This window comes from Rhinolophus ferrumequinum, chromosome 14 (assembly GCF_004115265.2).
Source record: "Rhinolophus ferrumequinum isolate MPI-CBG mRhiFer1 chromosome 14, mRhiFer1_v1.p, whole genome shotgun sequence".
Taxonomy (NCBI): domain Eukaryota; kingdom Metazoa; phylum Chordata; class Mammalia; order Chiroptera; family Rhinolophidae; genus Rhinolophus; species Rhinolophus ferrumequinum.
The window spans coordinates 67,206,798-67,224,585 of NC_046297.1; the positions used below are offsets into that span (position 1 = coordinate 67,206,798).

The 17,788-nt window shown below is 50.2% G+C and overlaps 1 protein-coding gene across 1 annotated transcript in view; it reads left to right on the top strand.

Moving 5' to 3' along the window:
- Window positions 1–17,360, top strand: part of CCN4 (cellular communication network factor 4) — a 33,173-nt gene extending 15,813 nt beyond the window's left edge. The window contains exons 2-5 of the mRNA XM_033126566.1: window positions 1,318–1,597; window positions 7,786–8,046; window positions 11,376–11,569; window positions 13,335–17,360. Of these exons, the coding sequence (XP_032982457.1) occupies window positions 1,318–1,597; window positions 7,786–8,046; window positions 11,376–11,569; window positions 13,335–13,634 (1,035 nt within the window). The 3' untranslated portion in view covers window positions 13,635–17,360. The remainder of the gene's footprint in view (window positions 1–1,317; window positions 1,598–7,785; window positions 8,047–11,375; window positions 11,570–13,334) is intronic.
- The last annotated feature ends 428 nt before the right edge of the window (window positions 17,361–17,788 follow it).

Genomic DNA, 17,788 nt, shown 5'->3' on the forward strand with positions numbered 1-17,788 from the left:
AGCCCAGAGGAGGCAGAGCAGGTAGGAATGAGAGTTGAGTCATTTGTGTCTCGGCCCAGACATGCACCGTGTCATCCTGGACCCATCCCTCTGCCTCTTTGGACCTCAGTTTCCTCCTCTGGGAAAGGTGGAAGAATCTCTCTGAACAGCTCAGCACCTGTTGTTCTAAGAATGAAATGGAGATCTGTAAATTCCACAGGGCAGGGCTCCTCTGGAATGGAGGGGTGGTGGCCTGGGTCCCCATCTCTGCTAACCTCAGAACTGCGGAGTCACATGGAGAAGCCCAGCAGGGACTGCACTGGCCTGGAAGGCTGGAAGCTGGCAGCAGCCCACGTTCTCTGTGCTTAGGCAATTCTCCTCCTTCTGGGGCCTGCATTTTCCAAGGTGTAAAGATGGAGGGGCTGGGATGGTGATTCCGGGGGGCAGCCAGAGGGGGCAGGGCAGTGACTGGATCCCAGAGATAGATACAGCTGGACGCCCCTATACTCGCAGACCCCCAGAGCTGCCTCCTGTCCTACCTGCCCACAGGAAGGTTCTTTGGGCCTGATTTCCCCTTCCCAGCTGGCCCTTTGTCCTGTGACGAAGAACCTCGTAGCTGGGGGAGGGGAATGGGGCTATGGAGAGGGGTGCAGGGGGGAGGAGTGGAGCAAGGAACCATCGCCCTTTAGCACAGAATGCAAAGCCTCCGCTCTACAAGGGCCTGTGCTGGCAAAACTCCCTTTCCACAGAGGCAGCGAGAGCCAGCGCGGGGCGATGGGGTCCTGCTCCTGTCGCCACCCACTGCCGCCTTTCCTGGTGCTCAGAGGGAAAATAATAATAATAATAATAATGACAATAAATACATAATAATAAGGGTAGGTCGGCTCGCGGAAACCGTTTTAAATATGAGTCAGCTGGCTCTAGCTGTTAGAGCTCCTTAGTGGAGTAAAACAGGTGGGTCTTTAGGACACAGAGGAAAGAGCAATGGGACACGGCCACCATTTACAGAATGACTCATCGGAAGGCATTTCCTTCTGAAAGCCTCAGCTCGGGCCAACTCGCCAACCTCCCGGGCTGTGGGAAGCGGCAGGATAGGAAACACGCTCGGGAGACTCAGCAAGGCCAGAGTTCTGACGGAACTCGGGGACCCACCGCCCACCAGCAGGGGCTTAACTTCTCGGAACTCTTGCTTTATTGAGGAGAAAGGAGCTGTCTGGCTGTCAAAGGCAGGGTAGAATTGAATGGAAACCTTTGAACACGAAGATGGGAAGGTGATCGCCCTTTGGCTTTGAACCCCCTGCCTGGCAGCCCCCCTTTATCACTGCCGTTCCCCCGCAGGCCCTCTCTCCAGCCCCCACGGCCATGGCTTTCACCCCGGCGCCAGTGGAGGACACATCCTCACGCCCCCAATTCTGCAAGTGGCCATGTGAGTGTCCGCCGTCCCCACCCCGCTGCCCACTGGGGGTCAGCCTCGTCACAGATGGCTGTGAATGCTGTAAGATGTGCGCACAGCAGCTTGGGGACCACTGCACGGAGGCCGCCATCTGTGACCCCCACCGGGGCCTCTACTGCGATTACAGTGGGGACCGCCCGAGGTACGCAATAGGAGTGTGTGCACGTAAGTGAGACCTTCCCTCCCCTCCGGCCAGTCCCCAGCGTCGCCAGCTCTGGCCCAGGGCCCCTCATGCAGAGCCTTCCCCGGGCCAGGCTGCTGTTCTGTGGGAGGCACCCCCCACGTCCCAGTCCGTGATTAGAGGCCAGTGGCGGGGTCCTTCCTGACAATGGATGCCTACACCCCGCTGGCCTCCACAACCTGGCATCCTGCTCTCTTCTCAGTCCTGGAGGCACATCCATGGCTGCCTTCAAGGAAAGGAAGCCACCAGGAAGGACCTCAGCCTGGTTTCATTCTCTCAGCGGTAGGGCCCCTTGCTGGATGCCCATGGCCCCCCTAGGGGCACCAAGACCCTGCAGAGCTCCAGGTATTTTAGTAATATTGTAGATTAGAATAATACGTATTTTTTAAATTCAGTAGTCTTGGAAGAATAAAAGCCAGCAGCCTGCAACCCTCTCTTCCTACTACCCACCTACATGCCTTCAGTTACTAGAGTCAGTTTTAACTTTAAAACTGAAGCTCTTTCTTCTTGTAGTTACGACTACATAATACAGATCTACTGTTGTATCTTGATTGCCTTAAAAGATAAATTTTGGATATTCTATTAATGATCTTATATGACAGCTGATGACTTAATGACTTAGTTCATCAATGCCACTGGACACCTCCCCTGTCTTCCAATGTCACTGTCACATTTTCGTTTATACAATAATCGTTATTTACAATATTATAAGCATGTAAATATTGTTTGCAGCAGCCTGGTTAGTGTACTTGTTTGCATTTCCTTTCTTAGGAAGCCTTTTGTTTTTCCTGGAGTGTCTATTTCCCTTTGCTTTTTGACTCTTGGTCTTTATAATATCCTCCCATTGGGGCGGTGGCAGACTGTTGCTCTTTGCAGTCTGTTTGCTCTGCAAGTGCCCCATCACAACCCTTTGGTTCCCAGAGACCTCCTTTCTGGGACTTTCTGATCTCCCGCTTTGATCTGGACTGGGACTCATTTAGCCTGAATCCTCTAAGCGTTTATCCAGGATACATGACTCAGCATGATGAAGAGAGGCAACTATGCATCGTGACACAGCAGCTAACTTCAGAAAAGTCACGCAAAGCCTCATAAACCCAAGAACCTCTTTCTTCCATTAGTGCTGAATCGAGACTCCCCCATAATAGGATTCCATACCGACCCCATTACATGTTTGCACACGACGTAGCCTCCATCTCGGCTAACCCTCTGTGTCTTCCGAGGTGGGTGGTTGATGAGGGCTATACACATAATTCCAAGTCAGACAATCCTATCGGAGCCTCACAGTTAATTTATGAGCTGCTTCTGCTCTTTTGTCAGTGATTCATGCTTCAACTTTCATACCAAGTCATCTGTCCTTAGCTTTACAAGTCACGACCCTTGATTCTCCCATCCTTCCACTTTGCTTTCTTTTATTCATTTTCATTGTTAGTCCCCCCCAAAAAACAACAGTGTGTTCAAACAGACAGACTCATGTGACGTGTTGATTACAAGTGTTATTCCTGAGCCCACCCAGGCTTATGAACCAATTCCCTGGAACTGGGGATGGAATCTACAACTTCACCAAGCTTCACAGGTGATGGTCATGCATGCTCAAGTTTGAGACTGACTGCTAACATACAGTAGCCCCCCTTATCCAGGGGGCATCCCTTCCAAGACCCGTGGTGGATGCCTGAAACCACAGATAGTACCAAATCCTATATGTACTGTTTTTTCCTATACATACCTATGATAAAGTGTAATTTATAAATTAGACGTAGTAAGAGATTAATGACTAATAATAAAATAGAACAATTATAACAATATACTGTAATAAAAGTTATGTGAATGTGGCATTATTAAGTAAAATAAGGGTGACTTGAACACAAGTACTGCAATGCCAGGGGAGTCAACCTGGTCACTGAGACAGCTACTAAGTGATTAACGTGCAGGGAGCATGTACAGTGTGGGACGCTGGACAAAACAACGATTCACATCCCGGGAGCAGGATCATGCTATTCAGAACAGCCTTCAATGTAAAACGTATGAACTGTTCATTGAATTGTTTATTTCTGGAATATTCCATTTACTATGTTCAGACCGCGATGGACCACGGCTAACCGAAACCGTGGAAGTGGAAAATGAAACCGCGGTGGTGGGGAAGGGTTACTGCTTACAGTCATATACTCTCTCCCCGTACCCAGGTAAGGAAACTTGGCTGAGCCTTCCTGCACTAGAATCCCCTCTAGTTATATGACACTGTCACATTGTTTCTTTCCCCTTTTACAGCCGACTTCAAGGTCATTAAAAAGGTAATTCAGTTCACTGTGATTATACTAACTTTTAAAGCTACGATATATTGACATCTTACCAGGTGCCAGGCTCTAATGCCATTCTCACACGGACCCAGAGACTGGGCAGGCCCCGGAACGACTTCTCCTGCCTGCCATTCCCCACCAGAGGCCTGGAAAAGCACCTTCCCAATCACTGTGTGTCTCAGTTCCTGCTTCACTCGCTACAGCCTCTTAGCTCTCCTTCACCATGAGGCCTCTGTGTATTCTGTCTTTTCATTTGGAAAGAAAACTGTGGTCTGCAGGAGATTTTAATAGGTTTACAGTGCCAAGGGTTCCCTGATCGTCTACGTTTGCAGACATTGGAACAAAATTAAGCAAGTGTTAGAGAACTTCTCAGAGGTTTTACATGTTCATGTCCATTGTCAAATTCCAAAAAGGGAGCTATCATAAGAAGCTTTTTCTTTTCAAACTTATTTGCACAGTGAACTCTTTTTGTCCAGGTAGATTTTTACTCACCCACCCCACCCCACCCCAACACACATACACACACACACACACCTCATTAGTGTTCTATTGAACATCTTCCCAAAAATGCTGCCATAGGGTCTGAGTTCATGGGACCCTCGTGCAGAAAAGAAGAAAGGCCAGGGTTTGACAGTTATAGAGAGGAAGGCGCCTCCGGACCAGGGGGGAAAGAGAAAGAACTAAATAGACAAATTCATCAAATGGTCAGCCCAACCAGTCCCCAAGGCAGGCTCTCTGTCCTTGGAGATGAGCCTCTAAGCAGGCCGGGGCAAGGCAGGCAATAAAAATGATCAATGACAGCACGGGCACCTCAAACCCAAAGGGAGAATGATGGGAACTCGAGCAAACTGGTAAATGCAAGCTTTGGCTGTCAGAGGTCCTGGGTACCAGCCATCCTTGTCAGGCCAAAAAGGGAGCTTGGTCTTGTCCATGTTTCTTGCTCAGTTTTCAAGAAAATCCAGAAATCCAGATTTGGGTATGATTTGTAAATGTTGGCAACACGTTAAAAAAAAAAGATTTTTTAAATATTCTGTGCGCCAAACTAAATACTTCTGTGGGCAGAGAGTGACCTCTGAATTACACTCCTTGGCTATTTTGGTTGTACAAACACTACTCTGCATTTAACGCAGCTGGGTCGGGCCTGAGGTCAGTGTGGTTTGCTGGAAGGATCGTGAAATTTACAGGCAGACAGACTTGGGTTTTGAATCCTGGCTCTGCCACTTTCCGGCTACGTGACCTTGGGCACATCACTTAAGGAGCTTGATCATACCAACCTCGTGTGGTTGCTGAGAATGGCAAAGGAACGCATTAAACCCTGAAATGTGATTGGCTGCACTGGGTCATTGTGTTAATCTTCCCTTATAGAAGTCCTCAAAGGAGAGGCCGGTGAGTTCCGGCTCAGACTCCCCAGTAGGAAGTGAGGGAGTCGAAAACTCACACGTGGTCTTTGGAGCTAGACAATCTAAGTTCTCATCCCAAGGCCATAACTAACTAGTGTGATGCTGTTAGGCCAGCTCCTTAAGCTTTTATGTGCCACTTTCCTCATCAAGGACAATGTGACAAATAATACCTGCCTCTTTGAGTGGTTGGGATGTTAAGTATCTGATACATGGTAGAAGCCCAATAAAAATTAGGGCTCACCCCACCTCCCATCCATCCATCCATCCATTCATCCCTCCCTCCATCCATCCATCCCTCCATCCATCCCTCCATCCATCCATCCCTCCATCCATCCATCCCTCCATCCTCCATCCCTCCATCCATCCCTCCATCCATCCATCCCTCCATCCATCCCTCCATCCATCCCTCCATCCATCCATCCATCCATCCATCCATCCATCCATCCATCCCTCCATTGATGCATTCACACAGTGAACACAGAGATGATACACAAATAAGATTACAAGAAGACATGACCCCCTGTCCCTGCTTCCATGCAGCTGACAGTCCATGACGGGGGTGGGTGAGGGGAATGAAGGCCTGGATGGCAAAGCAAGGTGACTATAGTTCCCAGAAGTTCTTTAATAACAGGTCAGCTCACCAGGCCAGGCCTGGACTTGCAAACCTGAGATTAGATAGGAGATGGTGAAGGAAACGGCCAGCTTCCCCAGGAGCTGGTCCTTCGATTAGTGGGACAGTGAATGAGGAGGGGGCACTAGAGGCCGTTGACAGGCCCTTTCCTTTCGCACCTCCTCTGTGCACAATCACACCCCAGGAGAAACAGCAGTCGTATCTGCATCTCCACAGGCTGAGATGCTGCATCTAGCTGTGTCACCTCTGGCTTGTGACATAACCTCACGGAGACTCCGGTGATAATGTGGTGATGTTTCCTTATAGGAGGAAGTCAGCAATGCAAGAAAATGTGACCCGGAGCAGGTCAGGGGACCAAGAACACAGCCAGCCCTAGGGAAACCTTCACTCCGGTTAAGATACTGGGGTTATTATTACTAATATCCACCTCAGGCAAATTCAGGCCATAAGCTGCAACTACGAGCAGACTGGATTCCAAACTAGCCTTCCTTGGGTGGGCACCCTTACTGCCTGGGGCTCTCTGCCTGCATTTCCACACACTGTCCTCAGGACAGGACATGCCATCAAAGGAGGGACCGCTGGCTGGGCCCAGCATCCCCAGATCTCTCCTGGAACTCCAGGCTTGTGTAAGCAATACCACATGGCCACTCGGATGTCAACCAGGCATCTCATGTCCAGTGAAGAACTCTGAGTCCACTGACCCCCAAACCTGTCCCTCTAAGGACAGAGAGTCTCTCTCTCTAGGGCTCAGGGCACAGAACTGGTAGTCATTCTTGACCCTTCTCCTCTCATCCTCCCCTCCATTGGTCAGCAGCTCTTCCTTCCAAAAGCATCCAGAAGTTGAGCCCGTCCCTTCATGGTCCTCCTGGGTGCCTCCCTGGTCCAAGGGCCACTACCTCCCAACTGGATTTCTGAGACGGCCTTTACTCCCTTCAGCCTGTCCTCAGCTCAGCACCAGGAGTGTTCCTGTGTTCATATCATTGAGTCAGCAGCCACTTATTGAGCACCTGCTGTGTGTCAGGCACAGTTCTAGGCTCTAACAGCTTTGCATCTTCCTCCTAGCCTCCAAGGAAGCCGTCTTTCCCCCCATCCCCTGCCCCCTCCCACATCCCAGGTCTGCTCCCTCCTCAGGCCTTTCCACATACAGTTCCCTCCCTGCCTGGAAAGCTCCTCCCCCAACACCTGGGTGGCTCACTTCCTCACCTCCCTCCCTTGTTTGCTCAGTGAGGCCCTGCCTGCCCACCTTATTTACTCTGCAACTGCCCCACCCCCAGCCAAACCCCCACCAACTCTCCCTCCTGCTTCAGTTTGCTCCCTGGCACTTGTCCCCATAACATCCCAGGTGAGTGATTTGTCTTTCCTCTGTCATCCCCACTACAATGTACGCTCTGTGAGGGCGTAGCTTCCTCTATTTTCTTCACTGCTGAATCTCCAGCACCTAGAACATGCGGCACATAGGCATGGAGTGAACGGGATCTTGTTTCACAGTGTTCTGATTGGTGTCCCATATCTGCCCCCCTCAGAAGCATGACCTACTGGCAGATGTTCTGCCAGGCTTTGTGCCACGTGCTGGGGATAGGACAGGGAGTTAGCTGCCTGGTTTCCTGGCCCAGCCACGTTGTGTCCTCTCACCTTGGCAGAGCGTGTTACTGGGTGACAGCTGCAGCTGTAAAGGAACTTCCGCTCTTCCTCTGCTCAAGTCCACCAAACTCTGCATCACTGGCTGGGCCCTGCCTTTGCCCTTGCCGTGCCCATCCCCCATGGGAGGAGCTTCCCAGCGTTTGTGTCCTGAGCTGGCAGGGATACCGGTGCCCACCCGGCCTGACCTAGCTGCAATGTGTTTGCAGAAGTGGTCGGCGTGGGCTGCCTCCTGGACGGGGTGCGCTACAACAACGGCCAGTCCTTCCAGCCTAACTGCAAGTACAACTGCACGTGCGTGGATGGCGCCGTGGGCTGCACGCCGCTGTGCCTCCGCGTGCGGCCCCCGCGCCTCTGGTGCCGACACCCGCGGCGGGTGAGCGTGCCCGGCCGCTGCTGTGAGCAGTGGGTGTGCGACGACGATGCCAGGAGGCCACGCAAGACGGCGCCACGCCACACGGGCGCCTTAGGTGGGTGCCAGGGGCGGGGTGGGCGGGACTCTGGGGGCGGGTTGCAGATCCTCCTGGAGCTCTGACCACCTGTGTGGTTGACACAAGCCCAGTCCCACTCCCAGCCCACCACTCACTAACGTAGCTGTGTGACCCTGGGAAAGTCACACCCCCTCTAGACCCTGTTTCCCCAGGGTTAGAATGGAAGTGACACCCTCTGTCCCGCCTGTCTTATGGGATCCTCTGAGTGTAAAATGTGGAAGTGCTTTGTAAAGAACAAAGCCAGACAGACATGATTCATTATTATCCTACTTAAGAGGTTAGGTAGGGGGCGGAGAGGTGGAGGAAGGGTGGGTACCTGGCGAGGAGAGGCAGGAGTGGCAGGTGTGAGGGCCCAAGAGAGGAGAGAGAGGGCTTTCTTTCACTGTGGAGAATTGGGGACAGGTGAGGCTTCAGCCAGGTAAACTAGGTCATAGAAAGCCCCGGCAAGGGAGGGCAGGGAAAGACCTGTTAGCTTCATCACAGTTTACTGGAGCCTCGCCAATGGCAGACACTTAGCAGGTACCAATCAGTGTTTGTCGCATGGATGGATGGATAGATGGATGGGTGGGCAAACTGGTGGATAGATGGGCGGGCTAATGGGGATGTGAACTGGGGCTGTGGGAGAAGAGGTGGCAAGAAAGGGACAGATACAAGAGGCGTCCATTGCATGAGTAAAACTAAAGGTCTTGGCATCCATCTAACATGTGGAGACGGAGCGTGGCGATGACTTCGGGCTCGTCATTACCTGGGATAGAATACAAGAGCAGGAGTGGGCTTGGGGAGGAGGGGCTCTCGTTGTTTGAAACAGGTGGAATCTGAGGCTGGGCGCCCCACCTGTGGAATCCATCGCCTAGAGGCTCGTCTAGTAGGGGCAGCTTTGGAGGCGGGAGATGGGGCAGAAGAGGTCTGGAAGTGATCCAGCTGCGCTGCTGAGCTGGTGGGACAGCGTAAGAAGGATGCACAGAGGGAGACAGAGGGCATGTGGGGCAGAGGTCTGGGGGGCTGACATTTGAGAGGTGGACAGAAGAGGAGGCTGACGGGGAGACAGAGAAGGAGAGTGGGGGGTAGAGAGGAAAATCAGGAGCCTCTGATGACACAGAAGATAGCACTAAGGATATTTCTAGAAGGAAAGTGTCTGTCAGGCAAGTGGACATGAAGAAGTGAAGAAAAGGCAGTAGAGTCTGGGTGTCTGAAGGTGTGGTCATTTTTTTTTTTTTTAATGCTAAGTGCATGAGATTAGTCAGGAAGACTGCATGGAGGAGGCGTCCTCGGCCTTTGGACTGACAACAGTCTGACTAGATAATTCTTTGTGATGGGGGCTGCCCTGTGCGTTGTGAGATGTGCAGCAGCATCCCTGACCCTTGTCCCCTAGATGCCAATAGCAACTGCTCCACAAGTAGTACATAAAAACCAAACATACCTCCAGACATTGCTCATTGTGCCCTGGAGGATACAATCCCCCCTGGAGAACCACTGGTGTGGCGCCCAGGCACCCCCATTTAAGGTGAGGGAGAGAAAGGCAAATCCAAGAGGTGGGTCAGAAACAGGACCAGAGACTTTGCTGAAGCCAAGTGAAGCAAGTGCTTCTGAGAAGAACAAACTGGAAAGTAGGAGAGGACAGGATGTAAGGGACCAGCCCGGACAGAGACCTGCCTGCTGTGCAGCCTTGTTCTGACTGGACCAGGAGGGAGGGTGGTTCCTGCAATCCTCCCCCCCTCCTGGTTCAGGGATGCAGAGCCTCTCTGGATGGGGTTTGGGTGCCCCCCAAGGGTGGAGCCAGCCCCCTGAAGAAGCTGTCCCTGTGGATGCAGGGCTTGGCCGGGAAAGCTCTGGCCTGGCCTGAGACTGCGCACAGCAGCAGTCTCACCATCAACCCCCTTGGCAGAGCCACAAGAGGGTCATGGGGGCGGAGAGGGGGTGGCAGTGACTGTCTGCTCATTGTGTGTGGCCCAGTGACCCCATTCTGACTGAACATAAGCAGAGCTCCTGCCTGCCTAGCAGGTGACCCAGAAACCAAAGCCCTTTTATCCCCCTAGGCAAATCCCTCCCCATGGCCTCCGTCCCTCCACACTGAGGCCCAGCTCATCCCAGCCTGGCCCAGCCTCAGTCCTCAGAAGCCTCTCCTTTTTTCCTTCTGTCTCTCAAACCTCCCCTTCTCTCACTCCTTCATTCATCAGTGTTCCCTGCACATCTATGAACCTTCCCCTTTCTCTCTCCTCTCCTGATCCTATTAGATTTCTTTCCTATTTTTCTCTTTACTCCTCCCCCGCCATTTCAATCACTTTTCTCTCCCTCCCCATTCTCTCCTTCTCTTTCCCTCTCTCAGTCCCCTGCACTCTCTCTCCCTCTCCCTTTCTTCTCTGCTCTCTCCTGGGTCTTCCCACCCCTCCCCCTCTGTTCCTATCTCACATCCTGTACTATGTGCCCCTGGGTCAGGGTGGGACTGGCTTGCTCTTCCAGTGTCTCTTGTGTATCTTGTTGCATTTTCCTGTGGGATCTCTCCTTTGTCTTCCTGGCTTTTCACCTGCCTCCATCTCTAGCTCCTTCTATTTTCCACTTCTCAGGAAGCCATTGAGCACTCCGCATATATATGTTAATGGACCATCTGACAATGGGTGTTTAGTTGGCCTACAGTCAAGGAACCCGGCCAGCTCACATTTACTGAGAGTTTACTAGGGACCAGGGACAGCTGGAATGCTGAGACATGTGTGACCCATCTTTTCCGTCCACAGCCCTGGGAGGGAGGCCCACTTGCAGGTGGCCATGCTCAGAGTTGAACCCAAACTATGTGACTCTGAAGCCTGTGTGTCCCTTTAACCGCTATGCCCTCAGCATCACCCAGATGAAATGCTGGGTACTAGGGTGTAGACACTCCCCTTTGACCTTCCCCCAGAGAAACTTATTCTCTGCAGCGGCAGGAACAGTGTCTTGTGACCTCGCACATAGATGCCTGATACATGCTTAATCACTATCTAGACCCTTTTATTGTCACACCAGCCCCACAAGCTACATGTTATTGTGCCAACAAGGAGACTGAGTTGTCTAGGGTCACACAGCTTGTTGGTGGTTGCGCAGAATTTGAACTCAAGTCCACTTGTCTGTAGGGATGGTCTTCCCTCCAAAGACCAATGAGGAGCTCAGAACAAGTCCTTCTCTCCTTGGGGACCCACGCTGGTTAGAAGCCAACTTGCCACCTCTCTCTTTGCTGAGTTTCAGGGACCCCATAACCCTTGTGCTTGTGTGGTGATGGTGGAGAATGGGGATGACAGTGGCTAGAGACTCACAGGGACTCCGGTCTCCATCCACAGAGGCCATGGGCGAGGTCGAACCCTGGCACAGGAACTGCATATCCTACACGAGCCCGTGGAGCCCCTGTTCCACCAGCTGTGGCCTGGGAATCTCCACACGGATCTCCAATGGCAACGCCCGCTGCTGGCCTGAGCAAGAGAGCCGCCTCTGTACCCTCCGGCCCTGTGACGTGAACATCCGTGCGCACATCAAGGTGGGTCCACCTCCCAGGTAGGGCAGGCGTCTTAGACTTCACAGGTAAGCCTGGCTTTGAGCCTCGCTCCTGAACTCCCTTGTGGGGCCATCGGTAACATGGGAATAATTAAGCCTACCTCCTAAGTTATTTGGATAACGTGTGTCACCGGTTTGGTGTGTTGTGAATCTCACTCAGTAGAACTGATGGTGGTGACCATATTATTGGAATCAAGGTCCCTCTGGACAGAACCCGGGGACTCTCAGAAGTGCTCTCCTGGGATGATGCTGAGGGCGCCTCGCTGACTGACACTCTCCCTCTGCTCCTGGGGCAGCCCACACCTGTGTGCACCACGTGACAGCCATGCTGGGCGGTAGGGGGCCACTGAATGGGGCAGGGGACGGCCGGAGCCAAATGCCTGCCTGCTGCTGACTGCATGTGGCTGTGGCCAGTCTCCTCGCATTGCTGAGGAGTTGACTTAAGATCATTAAAATAAAGCATCAAGGATACAGCAGACTGAGCCCTGCTCCTCAGAGTTAGAAATGGATTTGATTTGCCTAACTTGCGGCCTCCTTGCTGATGACTTCAGACTGACCATATGCCTAGCGTTACTTAAAACAATGAAAAAAACAACAACTCAGCACTGATGGTTTCTGGGGGATGCTGAAGACCGGATTGCCCAGTAGACAGGACAGCCCAGCTTCCTACAGTTCCTCCACGTGTCACACATTGCTCCCTGTCCCTGTCCCTACTCCCGTCATCTCGGCGTCAGTCAACTGGACCCTTCCATCTCCTTCTCCTTCTCTCTTCCTCTTTCTCTCGGATTATCTTCTCTGCCATACTAGTCTTTGTATTCTTTATGCTTGGTGGATTGTAGGTACCCAGCAAACGTCTCTTAATGAAAACATGAATGGAAGTTACCAGCAGCAGGAAAAATAGCTTGGGGAATGCAGGGTGCCCTTGAGGTAGAGATGGGTTTACCTCAAAACTAATTCAAGTCTCCCTCCATCATCCCCAATCCCCATCATTACCACCCAATTTTACTTCAGTAATTATGTGCCTAAGATGGCTCCTCCAACTGTATAAGCCTCAGGCCCCACAGAGCCTGATCTGTTCTGTCCCCAGTTCTGACATGGTGCTGGTACCAAGTCGACCCCAAGAACCACTCGTCCAATGAGTTTAGTAAGTGCCTGCTGTGTATTCATGCTGCATAACTCAGCTGCTGAATTAGACTGTAGAGACCCAGCAAGAGCCCCTCTTAAGGAGCCCACAGCCCAGTGGAAAGACAGCTAGCTTTAAATAATAGCAACCCAGCTGAGTAAGTTGCATGATAAGGGCGTGTGTGAGAGGCTGTGGGAGACAGAGGAGGAGGAGGATAGGGGAAAGGGCGTCCCCAGTCATAGAGTCCCATGACGCCTCTTCCACTGACTAGCTGGGTACTTGATTGACTGAAGGAGCTACAAAGGCATCCTGTGTTGGTGAAAGTGTGACAGAGGACTGGGCAGTGGCCAGGAGGCAGAAATGCGGGGAGGAAAGGAAATGCAGGTTGTGAGGTACCCCTGAAGCATGACACGCCCCATCTGTGGTCCTCAGTTTACTCCTATGTAATATGGCTGGGTCTCGGTGTATTGGGGAGAGGTCCTTCCTAGCTTAAAGATGCTGCACATCTGAAAGTCAGGTGGGATTCTCCCCTAGGGTGAATGAACAGGGAACAATTAAGGCCTTAGAGGGAAGAAGGTGGTTGTTCATCCTCTGAGCATCCCAACTGAAAGCTCCTTTCCTGCAGGAAGGGAAGAAGTGTTTGGCCGTGTACCAGCCAGAGGCGCCCGTGAATTTTACCCTCTCCAGCTGTGTCAGCACACGCTCCTACCGGCCCAAGTACTGTGGGGTCTGCACGGACAACAGGTGCTGCATCCCCTACAAATCCAAGACCATCGATGTCTCCTTCCAGTGTCCCGATGGGCCTGGCTTCTCCCGCCAGGTCCTATGGATCAACGCTTGCTTCTGCAGCCTGAGCTGTAGGAACCCCAACGATATCTTTGCTGACTTGGAATCCTACCCTGACTTCTCAGAAATTGCCAATTAGGCAGACACAGAACACAGGCTCAGGCCTGGCCCGATGCTTGCCAAGCAGCCAGCCCTCTGAGGCCCACCATTGAACCTTCTTTTGTGCACTTCCCACTCATTTCTAATTACCCTAGTCCCCCTTTCTTGTCTCCAACCACCCAAATGATCCATTCTGGTGCCTCTCAGTCCCAGACTAGGGGTCCCATCCTGGACAGGATTCTGCACGTACTCCACCGCAAATGCCTGTCTCCAGCTGTTCTGGACAAGCCCGTAGCAGTCCAGCCCGTGCAAGCCACTGGGAGGCCTGCTGGATCTTGCCCGAGTCCCAAGGAACAGAATCAACTGGACACTCAGTATCACTACTTCTCTCTTTAGATGCCGAACCACAAGGCTCTTTGGATCCATTGAAAAGGAGAGGTGGGATTTAGGGCAATGGAACATTCTGTTATTTGGGTCCTGCTGGGTGGTGCTCCAGTAGACAGTTCTGACCACAGCACACCAAAGTATCTCTGATTCCAAAGATGTGTGCACCCCAAGGTCACCAAACATTTGCCAAGTGAGGTGAATGGTTGTTCGGTTTTGATTTTTCGTGGAAAGTTGTATCCACTCATCCAGGTGTTGTGGAAGTTAAGTTTCTCTCCACCCCTGCACTGTGAAGGGTTCATATACATTGGGTTCATTCCAGTCAGAAATACAATTTGATAAATTTCATTCTTGTTCACGAAAAAGTCCCCAGCCCACACTCCAGGGACAGAGCAAGGTCAGCCCATTTCCAGAAGGAACAGTTGACCGTAGCTCCAAATCTGCTGCTGACCGACAGGATATCAGGGGATTGGCCAGGCTCTTCCTCAAATTGATATCGTCTCCCTGCTTGGGGGCTCACGGGAGTTGGTAGAATCCCTGGGAGAGCCTGTCTGACTCCCGAGACTGGTGTCCTGGGACATTGCTCTGCATTTAAGGGGCCCCAACTGAAGCCCAAGCAGACCCACCTGAAATGACCAAGGGGTCCAGGCTGGGTGTGGGTCAAACCAAGAAGCGGGTCCGTCTGCATCTGCCTGGGGTGGCAAGGGTCACTGGACCCAGGACATGAGGTCTTGTTCCGCTTCAGTGACCCATGTCACAGACTTCGGGTCTGCTGACCCAAACAACCCAGTTTTGGTGTGAAGACAGAGGTTTACTAGTTGTTTAGAAATGGAAATATATTTAACAGGGATTAAAAGCCAAAGGGGGTTGATGCTAAAAGGAAGAGAAGGTTGTCACTAGTGGAACTGAGGCTAGTATTTATTGTATTAGTAAAATATAAATGTACTGTTATAATGCTTTTATTTAGTACCTTCTATGTGCCATGTTCTCAGTGCTTCCCCTACTCTAGCTCATGGAAACTTCACGATCTTGTTGAGAAGTGTCCTTTATTGTTTCTGTCTTACAAATGTGAAATCGAAGCTCAGATCGGTAAGAAAGTTGGACCAAAGTCACCCAGCTGGTAAGTGAAGGAGTCAGGATTCAAATGTAGGTTGGACTGACTTGATATTTTTCCCCCTACTTTTAAAGCTTCCAAACATGTCAGAGCAGGAAAACATGTCAGAATAAGGCACCCTTTGCTCTCATTTTCTGCTCTTTTTTAACTGTCTCTCTAGCTCCCTTTACAAGAGAAGAGTATCTGACTTCCAGATAATTTAGGTGCCTCAGCATCCAAAAAAATATGGCGTAGAGAAAAATCCATGAATCTCGTATAGATCACCCACTCCTTCACAGCAGAAGCAGCGCTCACCAGGCATTTAAAAGATGGTTTTGTTTACCCAACACTGCATACTGAATGATGGGCACTTATTCCTAAGGAATTCTGTGTGGTGTGCAGAAGGGATTCCTAACCAGGAAACAAAGGACAGGCACGAGCCTGCATTTACTGTGACTTCCTGAATGTCTGGCCCAATGCAAGGCACACAGTGGTGCTCAATACGGATCTGATGAATAAAAGAAAGTGTGTATGTGCTCCTACTTTTATTCAGAAGCTCTCTTCTTCCAAAGAATCTAAGTTTTATCAGCTGAATCTTACCTTAAGTACCATAGGAGAAGAGACAATATTTCAAGAAATGTATATTTTTATTGGAAACAAAATAAAACAGGAATTCTGTGTGAAGAGCATTTACCCCATGAATAATCTCTTGTATTAGTCCGTGTGGACCGTGTTGGATTTTCTTAGCGTGACATCACCTGCCATCTACAAACGACAAGGTCTACATGATTACTGACCCCACTTGAAATTCAGAGGAAACCCAAGAGCCAGGTTCCTACTGAACGACATCCCGATTTGGGAAACTGAACAGAGCTTCTAAGGGCATAGGGATCCTAGTTGGAGGAATTGGGGACTGTCCTGGGAACGGGTGGGATGGGATGGACAGAATGTCCCAGTTAGTATTTGTTTCTAGAAATGGACCTGTCCTATGCAGGTCCCAGAGGGAAAAACTCAGATCCATGTGCTGAAGTCATGAGGACAAAAATTTGGGCCCAATGTAAAGTCAGAATTACCCTGCAGTGGGATGACCCACTCCAGTAAAGGTTAAGAATAATAATCATATTGAAAAGAACAAAGAAAAAAATGTCCCATTATCGAGTGGTTACTTGGGGCCAACCACTATGCTATATTTTAAATTATCTTACTAATTATCATAGCGATTTTGAGTAAAGCTCTCTTTTATAAATGGAAAATCTGAGACTCAGAGAGGCTGAGAAATCAGCCAAAAAACGCCGAAGCCCAAAAACCAGAGTATTCCACTCTGCCCTGCTCTTGGGGAGGCCTCCAGGCAAAGTGTGCTTGACCCCCATTGGAGGGTCACAGTGGTGGGGGGCATCGAGTTGGTCAGGTAGATTGCCTCCCCAGTCCCTTGTAACTCCATGTTCTGGGGTGAGGGAAAGGTACACTCAGGGTCAGTGAACCTTTGGTGAAGAAAGTCACGTTAGTGCCTAGAATGGATTTCTCTGGTGTGGGAGAGAGGTTGGGAGACCCGAATCTGCCAGTTCACTCATTCTTGCTAAGCCTTATCGTAAGCATTTTATGGACACTTAATGTGTGCCAGTCCTGTGCTCAGTGCTTTACTGCCGTATCTTATCTAAGTCATTATTATTATTTCCCCATTTTAAAGATAAGACAGCTAAGGTTCATAGAGGTTCAGTCATTTGCTCAACATCTTACCAGCTCGTGAACTGCAGACCAGGATCGCAAACCAAGGTTAGTCTGACACTTGAGCCATCGCTCCTGACGCTAAGCCCAGTTAGCCTGTCCTCCGAATTAAAAGGTACAAGAGAAGCTTTGCTGCAGTTCTAACTTTGAAAGTGATTTGAAGAATGATCAAAGGAAGTCGACTCAGGTGATACGACTCTCTGTGATCTCACTAACATTGTACTATGTCTACATAGGGATTGTGGGGACCTACGCAACGTGGCCTGTGACTATTATATTGAATTAGGTCATTGCTTTTAAAGGACTTATCTTGATCCACAGTAACGCGATAATAACCAACCCTGCACAGCTGGGACTCATGAATAATCAGAATGGTCAACTGTATCTGCACAATATACGTGTGTGTATATTTATATATGTATGTATATCTATTTTCAAACTGTGACTTAATATTTAAGTGTTCCTACTGCCATTTTTGTAAGTGACTGAAAAATACATCCAAAAAAAAAAAATGTCTTGGAATTTCCCAACAGAGGGAAAATAGCACTTGGGCAATCTGTCATGTTTTACAACATTCCTCATTTTTCTCATGATTTGTGTAGTATGAACATGTTTGTTCAATGTGAAGGGCTTGCATTGCTCAAGTTCCCTGTTTATAGCTTGTCTCCTTAAAGCAATAAATCATCAGCAAAGTGACTGACTGGATTTGATGGGTTTTCCTGTATATTCAGTTATTATGAGGCAATGATGGAGCCCTGAGCACTAAAATGCAGATGGTGGAAATTAGGTCCCAGCTATTTTATTTACAGCCATAAAAATAGCTAAAAGTTTGGAGATGCCCTTAGAAATAGGAATTCTGGCTTTCAGAAAAGACCAATGCTACAAATGTGTCCTGGCTGGAAGACATCTCACATAAATGTAAAATGGAGATTTTAACATGCATTCATTCATTCACTCCTTCATTTATTCAAAGCCTTTCTATATCATCACTT